General features: G+C 43.8%; 1 protein-coding gene across 11 annotated transcripts in view; it reads left to right on the forward strand.

Annotated features, from left to right (window-relative positions):
• Positions 1 to 20,211, forward strand: part of FAM219A (family with sequence similarity 219 member A) — a 103,027-nt gene that overhangs the window by 59,473 nt on the left and 23,343 nt on the right. For all 11 annotated transcript variants that reach the window (XM_056323899.1, XM_056323900.1, XM_056323904.1 and 8 more), the window contains one exon: positions 125 to 224. In XM_056323899.1, coding sequence (XP_056179874.1) covers positions 125 to 224 — 100 coding nt within the window. The remainder of the gene's footprint in view (positions 1 to 124; positions 225 to 20,211) is intronic.

Consider the following 20,211-nt stretch of genomic DNA (forward strand, 5'->3'; position numbering starts at 1 on the left):
AACACCATCATGTTCTCTGCTCCCTGTGAATGCGGGTGGGGGTGGACTCGCCTAACAGCCAGAGATGAGACAGCATAACTTTTAGCTAAACCATTCTGTTTCATTTCCTTTTCTTTCTTAACAGGATCCAACAGCTGCATCTATTTCGGACAGAGATTGTGATACAAGAGAGGGAGAGACTGTAGCCATGAACTATAAGCCGTCCCCACTTCAAGTGAAATTAGGTGAGTCTTTGCTGATGGAGAGTGAAAAGGCTGAATCCAAGGTCTGAAATACAGTGAGGTGCTTGTGGGATCTCCGTGTGTGTGGCAGAGCATGCCAGCTCGGCTCAAACAACTCACAGAGTAGTTTTATCATTGTGATTCTGCTGCTGAGGGAGCTGACCTACAAACATGTGAGGACCCTGTATCTTGGGCAGTGGTAGAGGAAGGAAGCTATGCCTTGAAAGGAAGGCATAGCTTTTAAACCTACAGGTTTTTATCAAGCTAAGATCAAGGCTTGGCCAGACAAAGAATGAAGATAATATAGAGGGATTGTAAAAAGATGAGAAGACAGAATAACTGCAAACAAAAGGGAAAGGATCAGAGACTTGGGCCACTACCAGGAAAAGACAGAGCTGTGTTACTTTGAGATGAGGGGCATGTAGGTCTGTAAAGGTTCATATACAAATACTTGTGCTATTTCTGAGCAATATTTTTTAAGTTCTGGAAGCAGAATCATCCAATTAGCATAATACACTGCTTCCTTGCAAGGCTAATGCTTACAAGAGGACAGCAATCCACACGTGGCTGTCTTGCCTCCAAAACCTGAGCCACTATTGTGTCACACAGCCTCAAGAAACTGATGAAGGACAAGTCAAACAGTGTGCTTTTTGCTCAGAGCATGGGTAAAAAATGGGAATCTAAGTCTGGAACATTTCCCAGTGGGGGCAGGAAGCAGTCCTCTGGTTCTCCTTCACATCAGAAACAATGACACTGAGAGGGTGCTACTGGAGCTGCTAGAGGGTGACTGTGCCATGTTGGGGAAGACTCTGAAGGGAGTGGATGCCCACATGTTTAGTGGGATAGCTCTGGCCCCTACCAGATGAGTAACAGGGAAGGTTAGCAGACAGCTAAGATTTGAAGAAGATTTGGGAAGGTTTGGGCATTGGTGTGTGGTTATGAAGAGATGCTCTCAATAGATAGGTTTTACCCAAGGACCTGCAGTACTACTGCAAACACTACTGTTGGCCTCATTTATAAGAGGAGCCTTAAAGAAACACCAGGAAAAGGCTGGGAAGCACTTGTGAAGTCTCAAGGCTCTGCCCGAGTAGATGGTAAATTGAATAATCAGACTAATCTGGTCATAGCAGTACAGAAAGGAATGTAACAGAGTAGACTTATAGACAGCAAAGGAAAAGAAAATAGTTGAATAGGCAAGATCTCACTGAAGGAGTGACTAGAAAGGAGAAGATAGAAAGTTGGATATGCAAATGCAGCAAGATTGTGCAGCAAAGTGAAGGACCTTGAGCTGCTGATACAGGACGTGAGCAAGTGCACTGCGCCAGCAGATCTGTCCTGCAATCGCAGTTACAAATACTCTAAAACCAGTGGCTGCTTTTCAGGAAGGGGAGCAGCTGTATATGTTAGTGACAGCACAACTCACAGTTTGGTAAAACATTGTCACTGCCAGCATGCCATATGCCACTAGGATCCTTTTTCACTGCCAGAAGAGTTTTATAATGCTATTAGAGAGATAGTTTCTACTGCAGTAGTTGTTTGGGATAATCTAACATCAGGAATCAGGCTGGAGAGCAATTGATACTATTATTGGTAAGTCTGAGATGTTCTTGCATTTCTAAGCAATAAGAATATCCTCCACAGATTCGCTAACAGGGCAGAAAATGGTGCTATTTTAGACATGGATTTGGTAAGTCATGAGGACATTATAGGAGATCTGATCATAGTTGGGTTCTGGGATGACAAGTTCAATTCATGCAAATTAAATGAAAATATAATTTGAGGTAGATCTGTAACAAACCTCAGCTTTATAAACGAAGTGCTTAAGCAAAGCCAGTAGACTGAGAAACCCAGGAACTCAAAACACATCAGACTGTGTTTAAGGAAGTTGCTACATTAGTTGATTGCAAGATAACTAATTATTAAAATGGACTAATACGTGAAAACACTCCATAGTCACACTTCTGCAGAGCTTACCAGCTCTTTTCCAAGGATCAGATACAACAGAATGATTAGTCTTTCTGCCAGAACTTCTGCTTTTCCACAGAGGGAAAATTCTGTTTCACTTAGCCACTGCTGAATGGAGGCAAAGGGAGGTATTGGAAGACTCTGAACAGTTTTTGTGGTAGATAGACGTGTACCATTGTCAGGGCCTCCTTTCCAGCTAGGGCTTCTGCCCAGTGAATACTCAGTGCTGACCACAATACACTTATGAATGTAATAGTTTTGTGAAACCTACCAACTTAAGAGGAATTGTCCTGCAAGGCTGACAAGCATCCCTGCCTTGTCTCCAGAGAGAAGTCTGCTTAAAAACCTCTCTCTCTCTCACCCTCTTTAATTAGGTGAACACATACCTAGTGGCATTTGGATTGACCCTCTACTCTTAGCTACACCCAAGTGAGCTCTAAGTTACCTGGGGCAAAACCCAAAAAAAAAAAAATACTATCGGTATTGTCCGTAGCCAGTGTAACATACCTTTAATCCACATCAGCTCCTGCTGTTGTCATTATTAAAATCTGCTGAGCCTTTACAATTTTCAAGCAGTTTAATAGCTTGCATCTCCCAGCTGTGACCCCTGTTCCTCCAACTAGATCTTTGTCTCTTCTGCATTTAACTTGTCAGGATTTGGATTGTTTTTATAATCTCTTCAAGGCTAGAGAAAGTCATGGTAGTAAATGTTTAATAGTTTAACTGGCAGAGCAATTGTTGGGGATGGTAGCAACTAGGATTTTCATCCTATTGCAGGTAGTGGCATTTTTCACTGTTAAATCAGAATCAATTGTTCAAATGTCAAATGCTCTGATGGAGGGTTGATAAATGTCATTTTTCACTCTGTGAAGATTCATATATGCTTGCTGGAAACTTCTTTCAGCTGAGCTCAATTAAATACCAACCCAGCATGAATGCAACTTTTGCCTGCATAGGCCACAGTGATTGAAGTGTGACAGAAAGAGCGTGCTGTGCTGCATGCACTGAACACGATTTATCCTGCTGCTTGAATGGTCTTTTCCTTGGTTGTTTCTCGCCCTCTGAATAAATACATTTGGCCACGTGTTTACTTGGGGGGTCAGTTAGATACAAGAAAAACTTCACAGGTGGCTTATATTGCTACTGATTTCCTAAAGGTTACACCTGATTTATAAGTGGAACAGTAAAATATTTAGCTTGCTGGTGAGGCCACATCAGAAAAGAGAACCTCACACCAAGGAAAAATAATGTCTTCCAGTTCATGTAGTTCATCATCTTAAACCCTGATTGATATTATATCCATATTAATCATGTATTTCTTACTTCTGTAACACTCCCACTTTGTCTTTCTGTCAGGAACTGTAAGACTCAGCCACACTTCTTTTTTCCTTTCAAATCACTTGATAAGGAGGCTTCTGGCAGCACTGGGAGGGGCTGGGTGTACATTAGTGCTTAGGAGATGGCTCCTTATTAGGAGGCATATCCAGATGGAGCACATACCACAAGCCTTTTGAAAACAGAAGAGAGTAGTGATAAGGAGAGAGGGAGGGACAGGATAATCCCCAAGTGTAAATCTCAGGGACACCATATCCACTAAAAGGCAACGGATCCTCATGGGATCCCCAGGAGACAAGATATTATTTTAATGAAGCTTATGCCATCTGTTTTTCATTTTGCATTTTTAATTTCCCTTCTCTTCACTGAGGTTGCCATCCAGGCAGTCTGTCTGTCTTACCTAGCAGTCAATGACATCACAGTTTGTGTTAAAACAGAATGACCAAGATGGCAATTTATTGGGGTTCAGCAGGGCACACTACAGTGGTGATTGGGGGTTGTGGCAGTGGCATCTTCATCAGCACATCCACCACACCGGGAGCTTGGTAGTAAATCTCCTGCATCCCTGTCTGCAGATGAACATATGGGAGAGAGAGCAGACAGGGACACTCATAGCAGCTTTCATCCCTCCGAGGTAACTGTTGCCTTAGATGTAAGCACCTCCTCTCCTTGGACTAGATAGAGAATAAGTCACTGTTTTTGGAGGATTACTCAGTGGAGTGCCTAAAAGTAGAATGAGTGTCTAAGCTAGGCAAACTGGGTCCCATCTCAAGACTGAGCTACATCCAGAGGAGGTCTTCTACCATGACCAGGAGGAAGCCTAGGTGATATTGATGCAGGCTTCAAAGTGTTCATGATTTTGGTTTAGATTTTTCTTTGAAAGCTTCCTGTAAAAAAGATGGACCTGAATTGCAAATGTGACTAATTTTCCTGCTTTCCTAGCTACTGGTTTGTTCCCCTCCAAGCTTAGATCTCATGCTGGTACTCATAATACCAACTGTCCTAATAACACAGTGACTATCAGTCCCATAAGAAGCAAGTGTTGCAAAGTTGCCTTTGGTGTAAGCTGCTGTACCTCAAGTCTATAATCCACTAGCCTAACCAGAAACTTTCCTTGCCTTGAGAGGCAGGAAGCTGTTGTAAAAGTAACAAAGCAGAGCTATTTCATTAATTAATAGGATACTAACACCTTCCTCCTGCTAGCTGCATTGTGGGATGTTGCTTTTTTTCTCTAGGAGACTCAGTGCAGATTGCTCTTAAAGCACATCAGCCACAGCCCAGCTACTGCTGGAAAGGAAATTCCACTTGCCAGGAGCCTGGACCTATTGGTAGGGTGAGCATAAAAGCCTCTTGAGTCACCCTAGCCTGGCATTTTGGCTTTCTGTATGACAAGAAGGGTGTGAGAACAAGGCAATGGCCATAGTGTGGCCTGAGCCAAGCAGATGGCTCAGGGAGAGGTAAAGGAAGTCTTAGCAGAAAAAGTCATTCTCTGGCAAACAACCATAGTGTTCATCCTTCAAGGACAGATCTCAGATGATACCACCAAGGCTTCTTGCCTCCTTCTCCTTCTTCCTGTATCAATCTTGCCTCTCCATCTTAAGACATATAAACTCCATGACAGCAGAGGAGTTCATATCTCTTGTCTTCCATAGTCTCTAGGTGGGGATGCAAATTCTGTGTGAAGGGACCTATTACGTGTATCTACTTCCAAGCACTGAATTATTTTACTTGTGCTGTTGGATTAATTCTTGCTTGTTAACAAACACATTTCTCAAAAACCTCAAGTGAGCAACACTGGTAGGGGTAAAACAGCAACTGAAACCCCATTGCAAGGAAATACAGTGTATTGTTCCCCAGTGTACTTGGCTTGGACAAAACTGAGGATCTAGTTTATGTCTGGGCCCCATCTTGATGAGACTGAAGTGAACAGAGGAGATAATGCACTTAGGAACAGAGGCTGATGATGTATCTGTGGTGTTAGCGCCTGCCTTCCAGCCTGCTGCTGTGCATTCATGGCAGATACTGAATTGCAGTACTGTCAGGAAGGTGTAGTTCTGGGAACATCAGTCAATGAGCTGAGAACTACAAAGACCTCAGGGTTCAACATAACAAAATTGGTACATTTCTGGTTGAAACTTTAATCTCAGTAAAGGACAGACTGCCTTTATCTCCCCATGTGCTCTTGAGACTGATCTTTCAATTGGTGTAGTTATTTAACCCCCTCTCCTAGGGCTGGGTGTAGGTTCAGAACTTTTTTTAAAGCACCTCCACAGAAGAGCTGCAGAGTGCACAGCAGAGCATCCTATCCCACTGTTGTTCCAAAAGAATGCATTACTCAGAGATGCCCTTCTGAGGCTGCTCTTGCCACAGGTCAAGATGAAAAACTGGCACTGGGAGGTGCAGTCCCAAACAGCAGCAAACGTCTTAGGTAGGCTGAATGGCTCAGTACCTGCCCACATCCATGGCTCCCTTTCTGCTCACTTTCTGTCATCACAGCTTGTGACTTCTAAGCTTTTCATACAGAAAACAGAATAATAAGGGGGGGTGGTAGCAAACTGGACAGATCAATGCCATTAGTGTATCCTTTTGTCAGTACCTCAAGTACTGTACTATTCCCAGTTGCTCTTCTGTAACAAGGCGATTAATGCTAATTAGGTACAGCAGCTGTTGTTTCTGGGAAGAAGCTCTGTAGGTAAATTAGGGAAACATTTTATAAAAAAGCTGTAACTCTTAAGCTAGGTCCCCAGGTTCCAGCTCGACTGACAAAATTGCAGATTTTCATATCCATAACTGTTTGCATGGTGACCTCAAGTGACATTATTACCTTAAGTGCACAAAGACATTTTCCTCCTTTGGGAGCACCCATTTCCTTGAACACAGTCTGTACTTTGTGGGCAGGGGGGACTAATGTGGAAGCCGGAGCACAGTGGCAACGTAGCTCTACTATTGATCTTCTTCATGAAGATAAAAGTGCAGCCTTCCGCTCAGAGGTCTCCTGGGGCCTGGGAGGAATTTATGTAAACATTATTTCATGTGTTATTACTCTTTCCGTTTAGAAGAGAAATGCGTGCACAAATTTATTGTAGCATCCTTCCTGTAGAATATCTCCAGGCTCTTTTTGAAGGGGATGAGAGAGTGAACAGCTGCATCACGTTAAGGGCAGTAGGGCTCTGCAGACGGAACAGTAAAGATGAGAGCAGAAAAGCAGTTGTGACAGGCATATTATTGCAGATTAGTTAGAGGAGGAACAGAGGGGCAGAAAGGAAGAGGTGTGTGAGACACTGTAGCTGACACAGGCTTGGGTAAACAGTAAAGCCATTAAGAGAAACTGGAACAGAGCAATTCACTGGAGTTCAGCAGAGAGTTTAGGGCAGGAGGGAGTGTGTAAATGGATAAGATGGAGGGAAGGAAGGTACCATTCAGCAAATCCCTGGAGCAAAGCATGAGCATGTGAATATGAGCATGATGTGGTGTGATGTTCACCAAACAAGCCTAGTCTTCCTGTCACTGCAATTTGCTTGATTTGTTAGGCCACCCACCAGGGCTTACTGGCCTTTCCTAGCCCTCCACTGTCACACATGCACCTTTCCTGTGACTAGTTACTGGGTGCCCACACACCTCACAAGCTGGTAGATACATGCCCACTCACATCTTGTGCTGCACACACCACTCTTGGTTAATATACCTCCAGATTAAATGTCATGAAGGAGAAGGTAAGGTAGTGGAATCATTTTTTGGGGCATTATCTGGCCATCCTTTAGCCATTCCAAATTTTTACAGTACCTGCAGGTCTAATAGTCTAGGAAGGGGACTTAATCCTGAAGATCTGCTTCTACATAAATTATTTTGCTTTGTAATGAGAATGAGCTAAAAGCACCTGGAGTCTGAATGGGAGTTTTGCCCCTGAAGCAGAAGACAAGAGCTGCAAATTACAGGTTCTCTTCTTTGTCCTGATCCACCATCATCTGACACCTAAAATATGGGAAGTAGCTCAGATGGTTGTGAGGCAAAGCAAATTGAGCAAGTTACTGAGATTCTGTGATAGAAGGAAGGAAAAAATCAGTAACTGAAGAAGTTATGAGAATAAAAACTACCTGGTCTAGCAAAGCCTAACCCCAGCAGGCAGCACCACAGCAGTGATAGACTGGTGGTCTGTTCAGAGATCTCGTTACACAGTACATATTACTCTTATCGCTGTTTTCTGTGAAGTGCATAGAGAGCTGGTTTAAAGGAGAGTGATGTCCCCAAAGGTGATTTACACCCTGTTCCTGACATTAGAAAGAGTAATGCCAGCTGAGTTGACAAGGCTGCCTGCTCAGGTGTTAGCATCTTTGACAAAATCAACACAGGAAAGGGCAATAGTACTGTTTTCTGGCTTCTCAGAGCCCTGTGTCCTTAAATGTAGATTACACCGGTTTCCCTGGCCCACTACAAGGGAACATTTCCCCAGTTCTGAATTACCCAGGTGTTACTATTTCTGTAATTCCTTCTGATGTCTCCGTATGTAGGTAAGTTTCTGCATAGCACTCAAGGGAAGCAAGTAGAGCCCAGTGTAATTAATGTAAACTTGCTCCAGAACAGACCACAGCATCCATGGACAGTATTGGATGGTGCAGATTTTAACATGTTTGATTTATTAGTGATGAGCCTTAAACTGTACCTGATGGTTAAATGAATCTGTTCTGACTGTTCAGTGATGTGGGCTCCCCCTTTGTCTTCTCAGTGCTGCGCAGTCAGCTCTTAGGTGGAAAAGGTTACTGACTGCTTATCGAGTGTTGGGGCTAAAATGCTACGTCAGCAGATCAGGCTCCATTAAGTAGAAGTAACACACTTCTCAAAAGGAAGGGATTTGCACTGATACGGGAAGTTCACTTCAATTCTTGCTTTTAACTGCTATCCTTATGCACAGAGGATGCTCACAGCACCCTGAAAACTTTGTTCTGTTTCTCTGAGATCTTAGCAACAGTCAAGTTTTCATCACGTCCATCAGTTTTTGTTCAGAGGTCTGGGGAGGAGCAATTCCCACAAGCAGCGGGGCAGCACAGAAGAAAACACAGAGGTTTGTTCTGCGGTTCTGCATGGAGGGAGGGCTGATTGGAACAGGTCGTGGAGTAATATGGGCCTGTGCTGGGCACACACAAAAGAGGCTGTTGCCTGGGTTAACAGACTGGTAGAAGCAACTCTACTGCAGCTTCAGCTCTTCTCAGCATCTCATCTCAGCTTGGGGTCAGAGATATCACCACCTTCTTATACCAGGCAACACCACTGCTTTATGGAGAAGTTTAAGGAACAGCAATTAAGCAGCAGTGGAGATTATGGGACTGGTTGTGTCAAGAGGCTTCTGGATCTTGCAAGCCCTGACCGGGACTATGATAGAGCTTTGCCTGTTACCTGACAGATGCTTCACCCCTGGCAGTGATGAGACATTGGCACTCCAGGGAAGACCACAGCCTACACTAGTCACAGCCTTTCTGCTCTGCTGTGTGCAGAAAGCTTTCTGGCAGCTCTCCTCCTTTTCTGTCGAACCTCAAGCTTTTGGGACAGCTCTTTTCTTGTTCTACTCAACAGTCATTTTCTATAAAGCAGATCACGCTGAAGGAAAATAAAGCCATTTTTATAGACACCACATATTTACCAAGATAAGATTTTATTTAAGAAGCTATAAAGTCACAGCAGTGATTGGACAGTCTGATCCCATTTCTTCAGTTGCTAAACATAGCTGTCATTCAAAAGCTTTAATTACTGCCAGAATCACGGCTGAATAGCTTGTGCTAAGGGTATGCATTTATTGCATCATTCACGGAAATGAGACGTCACCGTCTGGTACTGTGTAAAATAGCTGTAGTCCTCTTTTTGAAACTTCTTCCTGAAGGAAAACCTAAAATTAATTAATCAGATTTTAAAACACTGGAGGATTCCTCAAACCCTCTTTCTAAATTAACGTATAGAAAAATTAAGCCCCATAGACAACATTTGCACCCTTTCTCCAGGTCCAGTTACAAGGGGAGGGGAGGGGAGGGTAACAAGTACATTCTTGGCAGATAGATGGAAGTCTTCATGTATTTGCTCAAAGAATCTTCTCCAGCTTCTCCTGTGTTACCACTGGGATCTGTTCATCTTTGTCTCCAGCCTCAGCGCAGTACAAATTAATAGACTCCTGTTCTCTCCACTGGGCTTTGCCAACTTCTCCTCTCCCAGGCTTCCTTCCATTTTCCATATGAGTGAAATCATCCATCCTCACTTTTTAAGACTGCACAGCTGAGCTGTTGCCTCTCAATGACTCCTGCCTTACTCTTCATGTCCCTTTCACCTGTGCACTCTGCCCAAATCTTTTTCTTTTCTTGATTCTGTGCCTTTTTTTTTCTGCTCACTGCTTACCTTGAGAAGAGCTTGAATTGATTCAGCTTAAGCCTTTGTGAATGGGGAACTGTTTCAACTGTCTTGCAGAGTACCACTGTTTATAGCATAATAAAATTAATCCTCTACAGGGCTTTAAGGCAATTCTACTGTAAACCCAAAACCATCATGTTACATTTGCTATAACTTTGGTTTTTTCTGCCTTCTGCTCTGAATGCAAGACAATCCCCACTTTTTCCAAACAACCCCTCTTTTTTGCTCACTGCTATGGAATTGGTACAATCAGGTCAGCAGGTGTGGATGTCTTTTGGAGGAGTGACGTAGTCTTCTGCCTAGCTCAGTAGTCTGAAGCATTTGGGCTTAAAAGTGCTTTCTACCATGAGTAAATGGTGTGCTCGCTATGAAAAGAAAGTTTAATCACACCAGGTGTTTCACAGCTGCAGGCTGCTGGCAGCCCCTTTGCTGCAATGGAGCTCCAGCTACTCCACGCCAGAAGACAGCCCCTCTCTGTCCCCTGTTGCTACCCAGGCCTAAAGTAAGAGCAGATTTTCAAAAAAGAAAGATTTGCTATGATTTATTATAAATACTGGTTGTAGGACCAGGAGCTTGAGAGAAGAGATGAATAGTACAAGTGAGACAATTGTACTTTGTAAAAGTTCATCTGAGAAACTGTTTGACATATTAAATAACATTGTGCTAAAAATACATCTTGAACAAGCCTAGCATATTTAATATTTAAAGTGATGCTGTCAGGCATGGGTAGTTTGAGTCCAGAATGGAGGCTGCTTTTAAAACTAAGATTTTCAGGTTTTGCTTACAATTTTTAAAGAAAAAAAAGCATCTTGGACTTAAACTCCCTAGTTAACCCTAGCAGTATTTCTTTTTGTTGTTTTAAGTTCACTAAAAGAATATGTAATGGATTGTTCCAAAACCATTCACAAATTCATGTTTAATTTACAAGGTAGTTTTAGCTGTAGAAAGTTTGGGATGCTCAAGTCACAAATCAGCTGTGCCTTTTTTAGCTACAGACTTTCTGCCAGAACATGGAAGACTCAAGTTCAGTTCTTTTTTCTGCCTGAATGCTTTAATTACTGGACTGAAATATAGCTTTACACAGCTTTCTGATGTGTGGGGCAGGGGGTGAAACAAAATGTGAAAGCAAAACTTTGACATAGTTATTTCTGTGCAGGCAGATGTTAAGCTTTTAGTTCCTCTCAACTCACATAGCTGACTCACTTCTGCCTATGTGCAGTCACGACAGTCCTTGAATTTGGCTTTGGGTCCTTTAGACAGCCCTTTGGATTTTTCTATCCTTTCATTGAAAGGGCATGATCCAGTAACACAGGGAGGTGGTCTTAGCTCCTTTGTTGCCAGTGGTGTTCTTTCTGTTGGGAATTAAACATTCGTGGGTATCTGGGAGTTTCCACCTCCCTAGAAAGTAGTGTCATGACCACATTACAAAAGGTTATGGCTGATTTGGGTCTCATTGACTAGGTGAATGGAATCATCTACAGGGAGTCTACAGGATATTCATACGACCTAGAGCCTCTGCTCTGATTCAGGGCAGGAGTGAAGGGGAAAAGACAGTGACAGCTGGCTGCATTTACCTGGTAATGACCATCAGATGGGAGATGACCAGGATAACCTGGAGAGTTGTGAGAAGAGTGTAAAAGCTTCATGTGAAACTTCCTCTGTCCCAGTGAGGAATGGTATCAACGTGCCTGAGTTGTCTGTCAGTAAATTGCCTGGAGCATCTAGTCGGTAGTTCTTTCCCAACCTGTTTCTTTTCTCACCTTAATCACCTTAAGGAAATCCTTAAGTCAAGCACGGGAAAATTTTCTCAGGGAGGTATGTCATCTCCATCCTTGAAGATTTTGAAAACCTGACTGAATAAAAGCTCTGAGCAACCCAGTCTGATCCCATAGCTGATCCTGCTTTGAGGTCCCTTCCAACTTGAAGTATCCTATGTTCCTATTCCAAGTTAGGACTCGAGTTACCTTTTGCATGTCGTACACTTTCTACTCATTACTGAAAAAGCCTGTCTAAGCCCTATCTAGTTATTCTTTTGGACTCCCAACACAAACACAGTAGGATTTGCAGAGGTAGACAGGTAACTTGCATGCACTGGCCCAAAGCAGTCCTCTTCCATGAACACCAGTATGTCCACTGGTAAACATGAGAAGCCTAATTGCTACTTGATTTTCACGCTGTTACAAATATTCTTTTTTAGTTGTAATTATTGTTTTCTGTTCTTTCTCTTTAATTCACCAAACCTCCTCAACTGTACAGTGGTTAAATTTAAGAACATATTAAAACATTTTCTCCTTTGCTTGTGTCTCTTTCTGACTGCAGTGCTCACACAGGGAAATTTGTTCTTGCATTTTATCTGTCATTCTCAGTGCTGACTGATCTTTTAATACTAGCAAGCAGCTGATTTCTTGTACCCAGTATGTCCTAGCGAAGCAAGGGCATTCATAGAGTGTAGTGATGGGATATTACAAGGCAGAACCAAATTCAAGGTGGTTGTGCACATGTTCATGTGAGGTACAGCACAGGTGACAACCAAGCAGCTGCTAAGGAGGCTGTACAACACTTCGGTTTTGTAGTTTGAGCTGTTCTTGGCATTGGTGGTGTCTCAGCTAGCCATTGGAAAAAGCATTTTAAGTCTGAGATTGACAGAGGGATTTTTTCCTGCTGTAATTTGAGGTTTTAAGGGGACTTTGCAGGAAAAGATAATGGCCCAGAGGCTGACTGTCACACACAGACCCCTACCTGCTGCATGCCACCAGTAATTACAAGAAAGAACAGAAGGAAAAACAAGCAAATGATTCCTTCCATCCCATGCTTTTTCCCATTTGTATCCTGTGCATTTTTCTATAGGACAAGGGAGTGGATTTTAATCAAAGGAAGTTAAAGTCCATCCTTGAGGATCAGTTCTACTATCTTAATAACTTGAAAAATACTATTTTGAGCTTATGAGGATTTTAGGGCAGGAGTGGAAGCAGTGGGTGGATGTTCAAGACTGTTAAAGGTGTGGAAGTTGCTTGGAGAAAAAAATGAATGCTGATCTGGAGCAAACTGATATGTTGCCTGTAGACCAGCAGAAATTAATCCTCTTTCATGATCTTGGAGTTTGGAACAAAGAGATACTTTTGTAAAGCTGATTGTTATATCTAACAAGGTTACAATAGTAAAACTTCTCAAAAGTGGGGTGCAACAAAAAAGGAATTTGTCAGGCCTCACAGACCAGCTCTGTAATCCAGAGGCAGAATCACAGAACTGGGAAAAAGTAAGCAGAGAGTATCTGAGGTTCTGAAAATGAAGATTCATAAGTACATTTTTTCTGGTCCTTCACCTCATTACTTTACTTACTCTGGCTTTCTGAGTACTCATCGTATAGTTAGGGCTCAAGGGGGCCCTTAGCAGTGGTTAACAGGGCTGTTGAAAGACTGAGTACTCTGAGCTGTGCTCTGAGGAGGAAATGGGATTATGTTAGGTGAAAGGAAAGGGTAGGCAGTGGCACGTTATGATTTACGGTGGTGTCAAAGCCTCTGGGGTTTGCTACATATGGATCCCTATGTCAGTCCAGCAGTGTTGAAGGCACCCAATGACTTCAAGTGGTGGCCTTGGACCTCAGAGGCTTCCAGAATGAGAGTGCCCCATTGGCACTGACTTTTACCTCCTCCACTTGGAGAGTTTTGGCTTAACTTGGAGACTGACAGATATACCTGATAAACACAGGCTGTCTCAGGGTGGTGCCTTGCCGGGTCCTCTGCACCTTGCACTGTCATGAGTAGATGTTGGTTGACCTTCATGAGGTCTGTTACAGATGATCAGGTTATGGAGCCAGCAGTGACTCCTAAGTATGATTTTTCACAAGGTCAATGGAGCTAAGCAGAGTGCATTTAACACTCCAAGTAAAGAAAACCATTTGTCACTGTCCGACTCACAGAGGTCTCTCCACTGAGCAAAGTGCAGTAGGTTTAATCCCCAAATTTACTTTTCTGTATTACTGGAATTTGCTGTTGCAAATCACCCTCACCAGCACAGAAACAGCAGAGACACTTTGTTGGGGTTCTCAACTTACTGAGAATTTACTCAAATTCACCGCTTTTAAACATCAAATTGATGGTGATTTACAAAAAAAAAAAGACTTTCTGCCTCCGCTTTCCAGTACCATCTTCTCCAGAGGGATGTGGAAGAGCAATGGCTCTCCATGCATTTCCCACCAGACACTGCTGCAGAGGTGACACAGTCAGAGCTGCTCTGACAGCTTTGTCATAGCATGGTCAGGAAAGGAGGTGCACCTTTCTTTCCTTTGTATTTTACTGGATCCTGGAGACCTGGTAGGAAGAAACCTTGTTTCTGTCTTTGGACTGAGCCAATGTGACTTAAGGCACCCAGGGAACAGATGGGGATACAAAAATGCTAGCTTGAGGGTTTTTTTTTTTTTCCTCTCCTTGGTTTTTATCTCTGTGAACTCCAAGTCAGGTCATGTCCCCTTAATCAGGTGACTTTGCTGGATTGTGTATTGGGTGATCAGAAAACTATGATTCTTTCTCTCATTCCCTCAGCGCATGCACTGGCCAAGGAGAGACTCCATTGAAGACAGCTCAGCAGATCCCAGTGTCCCCAGATTTTTGGCTCGAGTGCCATCCTGGAAAGGAGAAGGCTGTCAGTCCCTTGGCTTCTTCCACATCTGTACTGGTGCTGACCTGGCGTGAAGTTAAAGGGCTTTTATTCTCCAAAGTCTGGCATTGCCCTTCTGTTCACCTCACAAGTGCAACTGTTAGCAGCCACAAAAAGCTGTTTGAAATACTCTCTGCTGAAAGCAGAGCGTATTTCCTGCCACCCTTTCACTGTGTTCACAGCTTTTCCCAGTCCATTTTGAGCACTGGGTGTGCCAGCATCGGTGGGGTGGAGAGACTGTCAGGAAATCTGAGTGTTAAAGCTATTTCTGTTTGGACCTGGGCAGAAGCCAGACTTTTCCAAGCATATTGTGCGTGAGAAAGAGATTCCAGGCTTGGGAGAGCCACTGAATGTGTGTGTCTGTGTGTACACCATGGCTCCTTCATCCTCCCTGCAATTGCCTGAACTTTCTGCCTTAGGGGAGCCAGTGCCTCACTCCCACTCCCCATCTCCTGCAGACACCCCAGCCTGTGTGTTCAGAGAGAGTTTCTGGTGTTGCTTCACACTGAAGTTGACTTCAGGACAGATGATCCTGTCACCCTTATTTTCTCTCCCTAGGGTAATTTGAGATACAGTATGACCTAAAAGTTGCTGATGCTTGTATGGAGGGAAATAGCGAGGCAAAAAGGATGACAGCTGATACTACTAGCCCTGCATGCAGTTGGTGGGCAATGGAAATCTGTGTTCTTGATTCAAAACAAATAATGAACAGGAAAATCAGTTTATTTACAAAAATGCATAGCAAAAAGAAAAACAAAGCAAGCTTGTATCTCTGCAAAGGCTTTCTGAAATCCCACCATACCTAAAGATAACAATCCCCTGCTCATCTCATCTTTTGCTCTAAATTGGAGTCTGTAGGGTTTTGTTCCAGCATATCCTGCTGCCCACTCCATTGGCAGATGTGCAGAACCCAGCCAGCATCTCCCCACTGCCATGTCCTCTTCCCTCCCCTCTGCCTGTCTACCTGGAAGCACCAACTGGCTGAAGGGCAGGCAGGTCATTTCTTATAAACTTCTTTAAAAGGGACTGGAATTAGCACAGACCCTGGCAGAGTTTTTATCAGTGGAAAAAACCTGAGCCTCCTCGCTCCACTTTGTCATCGTTCATTCATAGCTGTGCTTAAGTGTCTGTGTATACAAGTTAAAGCCTGTTGAATATCTTAATTATTGAAAGATAATTCAAACTGAAGTTGGAAGCAAGAGACACTGCACGTCACTGAAACACCTGTCAGTTTAGCTGCCTGTACTCCTTATGCACGGTCTGTTTTCTGTCTTAATTTCCTTAGGCAAGGAACTACCTGCCTTCTATGTACACTCACTAGTCCCTTAGCACTACTGCAATAAAGCGTTACTTGCTGAGACCCTCAGGCTGTTTTTCTCCTTCTTCACTTGTGCAGCTCTTCTGTTCCTCTCATCTCCAGCTCCAGTTGGGCAGCCAAACAGCTAACTGTACAACAATAAGCCTTGTGTTTGTATGCAGTTGGCAGTTTTAGCTCACAAATATGTATGTTCCAAGTGAAGCTGAACGTGCATGCGCTGTGGCCCAACAAAAGCCTGACCCAGGCATGCAAGGGGCACAAAAAATATGATAATTCTTTTATTGCTTTTGTTTGTCTCCTCCCTTTTCTCTTAGAAATGCTGTAGAAAGTCCTTAGCTAATGATCTTCTGATAGGCAAATCCAAGCTGGGATTTTTCCTCCCTTCAGTGCATACAGCTGGCCATTGAGCAGGGAGATAAAAATGTTGGTCTGCCAGAATTTCTGCCTCAGTGGGTCATTTAGGAGAGTGGGTCAGATAACGGAGACTTGGCAGCTGCAGTGTAGCCAGCAATCTCATTTAGTGCTACGGTGTTGAGAGTAGGCAGCTGCGAGGTAGAGCTGGAAACTTCCCCTGCCTGCTGTTTGGGGGAGGTGGGCTCATTTGCCAGTCAATGGGATCTTGGCTGTGGCAAGATGTAAAAGTTTGAATCTTTGCAAGATTAGTAAAAGGCATGGGGTCTGTCATTCAGAGTCTAGATTATACCTGCCTCCCCTTTGCCTAGACTCCCTTTTACAGTGCCCCCCAAAAGCAGTGTTACACCTTGCTCAGACCAGCAGTGCTCTGACACCCATCCTTTCTCCTTTGGGGCTACCAGGGGCCTGGCAGTGAGCAGCACTGGGATGGCAGTGCCATAACGGCAGCCCTGAAAAGACACACCAGTGCCTGACAACTTGCATTAGCAAACTGCTTCCGAGCATCGCTGCCCTGCATGCTGTCTTGACAAAGGGTAACAAAGATGTGAAATACATCAGCGTTATAATACTAAACTGTGTTTCGTTGACATCAGAGTTCTATATTAAGAACTGTCTTCATCTTTCCTGTACGTTACCGCTATCTGCAGTGTGAGCCAGCCTTTCCCTGCATTCCTTTGAGCTCTCCCTGCCACCAGAACTGCTGCTTCTTTGTCAGAGGCTTCAGCTGAGCAGTGTGCACGTCTGATTTCCCAGTGCAGGGCTCTGCAGTTTGAGATGACATCTCTCATCCCCCAGCCTTGCTTCAGGTCCTCCAGAACTCAAAGCAGCTGCAGCCAGCAATCTTTTCTTTCACCTTCTTTCAAGCCCCTTTCTCGGGGGTTTCAGCAGGGACATAAGTTTTCTCCGGCCAGTCCTGTTTCCCTCTGCCATTCAAGGCATGGCTGTGTTTTGCCACCAGTCCCTCTGAGAGGTGGAAGGAAAAGGCAGCTGCCAAACCCTCAACCCTGTGTCTAGAAGGAGGAGGACGTTAAGGAACATAAAATTGCTGGCAACGGCACCTTAACCAATCCCATTGCCATCCTCTACTGGTTAACACTGGCAGATAGCAGACCCACCTGAGAAAGGAGATGGGATCCTTTGAGGGTGGAAAAAATTTTAATAATTTATGATAGTTTGGGACTAATCCCTGAGCCCCGTTCTGATTTCTTCCCCAAAGCAGGGTCTGAGCTTGAGGAGAAAGGTGGCAACATCCTGCCCCCTCTGCCAAGGCACCCTACAAGGAACAGATCACAGTACCCAGTGAGCCCCATCCTTCAGAGCATGTGGCAAAGGACAAAGCTGGAGATGAAGCTATGAGCTTTCTCTAAACTCATTGCAAAAAGAAAGAGGAAAGGAGTTCCCTCTACTCCCTGGGGTGAGCCACCCACCTGAATCCAGATGAGAGCAGGGTGGATATCAAAATGACAGGCTAGGCTCTTTCAGACTGTACTTGAGAGGTCTGCAGCTGCTTGCCTCTCTCCATGCTGCCTGGCAGGACTTCAGGAGAGAGAAGTGGGAATCTTTAAGCTGCACCAGGTATAACAACCAGGCTGCAATGCCAAGCTGTCTCCAAGGGCCACATGTCCTGGTGATGGGGCAGCAGCCCCAGGTGCCACTCAAACAGCTTTTGCAGATTCTTCTGCAGCAGGAGAGAAGTGTCAGGGCATGGCATGTACAAGGGCTCACACAGATCCCCAACCCTGTTCCAGAAGGAAAAATATTAAATTAGCGACCACTATCCCTCTGAAATAGAATTCCTGTCAGCATAATTCATGAAAGCTTAATCAGCAGATTGGTTAATCATAAGCTTATTAAATAACTAATTGAGTTCTAAGGCTGTCCAATTTCCAGACAATGGCTGTCTCGCTAAGGGAGAGATCAGGTCAGTAATCCTACTTAAGGGAGCAGGTCTGCTGTGTGGGACAGCTCTGTGGCTGAGCCGCTACTGATCCAAGTATGTGGGACTAGGACTGAGAAATTGAATAGTAGGAAGAGGCACCCTGGGCTGCACATATCCTGTTCTCTCATAGAGTTATATTGCAAACAGGCAATTAGTCTAAATGAAACAGTGCCTGAAAGTCCTCTTCTAGGGAGCAGGGTGGAGGGCAACATGGTAAGTTAGTAACGCTTTCTTTCCCTTTTTCGGGGAAGAAGACAGTAGGTATCATACTGCAGAGCAGGGAAGTCTCAAAAGGATGGTTGGGTGAGGTGTATCCATCCATTCAGCATGTTAGCCAGCCTGGTTGCTTTCTTCATCTGCTTTTATTTTACTAGATAGAAAATACAGAATTTGATTTGAAATGCAAAGGGTTGTAGAAACCCAGTGCAGCAGATGATAAAACAGAATGGATCAAATGACATTTTGCTGTTAAATCAAAGCCAGAAACATGGCTGGGACTGTCAGCTGTAGTCCAGGCCTGGGAACAAGAAAACTCAAAGGGTCCTTTCCAAGCAGGATGCTGGAGTCAGCAAGCTGCAAGTCTGTTCCAAGCTCACATGCTGCCTGTGGCATTAGCACTTCTGTGCCTATTTGTTTTGGCTACTAGTCTAGTAAGACGGGAACTCAACAAGTCATTCCAAACAGCAATATCTGCCAGCTAGTGAAAGCTTTCACAACTACAACATCTTAAAAATAAACTAAAACGTGTAGTTTATATAAGCTTTCTGCTATAGACCAATCACTTACTGCGTATTTTAGACTCGTGCAAGCATGGACATTTGTCCGTGTATGCACTTCAAGTGTACTTACGTCAGAGTCTGTTCAAGTGGTTTTTATACCTATATGCACTATATGATGATGGTGATGATCTCCTGATTACACGCTGAAGGCTGTGAGTATTTGGCTAGCAAATTTGTACTGTTGCTCTCCTAAACACATAACACACTTAACTACATGTGTCGGTGACCTTAATGCTTCTTCACAGAACACCAGGACCCATAACAAATGTGTTGTGGGCACCAATATTAACTGCTTATTTGGTAGATTATGCCTTTAGCATAAGTGATGCTTTAAATGAAGAGAACTACTTAAATGAGAAGAGTTAAATTGCACCTGATAGATGCCTTTTTCTGGTTGTGGGATGGGGTGGGTGGGTGAGTGTGGGTGGCTGTGAGTGTGTGCGTGGGGGGGGTTGTCTGTGCCTGTGTCAAGCAAATGGCTTTGACTTAAAAGTGTTGAGTAGAAGTGATGAGGGGGCATTTGCAGAAGTTCTTTCAAGGTGAAATAACTTAATTTTGTCTGCCCATCTAAAATATGTTAGGGAGAGAGTAGCTCCATTTTACGGATTGTATTTCGTAGAGTTCAGTTTATAAACTGAAACTTTGTGGCTGGCTTGTCAGCATGCAAACACTCCTCCAGATACCTACCTTTGTTCTTCTGTTTGTTAGAAAAAATATTCTTTGGAAAGTACATGCAAATACCAAATAAATCCCTTCCTCAAAGTAAATGTGAAAAATGGAAATAAATAAATAAATAAAAATGTTGCTGTTCATATATTCCCATTTTGACCGTTATAAATGAAATCTTTATATACAGTATTTTGCAGCCATTAGGAATGAAAGTCTCAGTCCTTAAAAATTAAGTGAGAAAGCACAGGCTGAATCACAACAAAATGCCCTTGCGAGCTGGGAGCTGCGACAATAGCTGCCTTTGAAATCAGTACAGAAAGATGTTCAAATACAGACAGCGATAAATTGCTGCCTGCTGCTACATGGTTGCAACCTGTCTAAATAAAATGGCTGCAGGGACAGCTCAGGCAGAGGACTGGGAGCCCAGAATCCCTGTTCTCTGCTCCCCTGGTGCCACAGGTGCCCTATGTAGCTTTAAGGTAAATCAGTTCAATAGTTTCTCCCAGCAGTAAAATACAATTTACT

This window comes from Falco biarmicus, chromosome Z, assembly GCF_023638135.1.
Source record: "Falco biarmicus isolate bFalBia1 chromosome Z, bFalBia1.pri, whole genome shotgun sequence".
In the NCBI taxonomy this organism is placed as follows: Eukaryota; Metazoa; Chordata; class Aves; order Falconiformes; family Falconidae; genus Falco; species Falco biarmicus.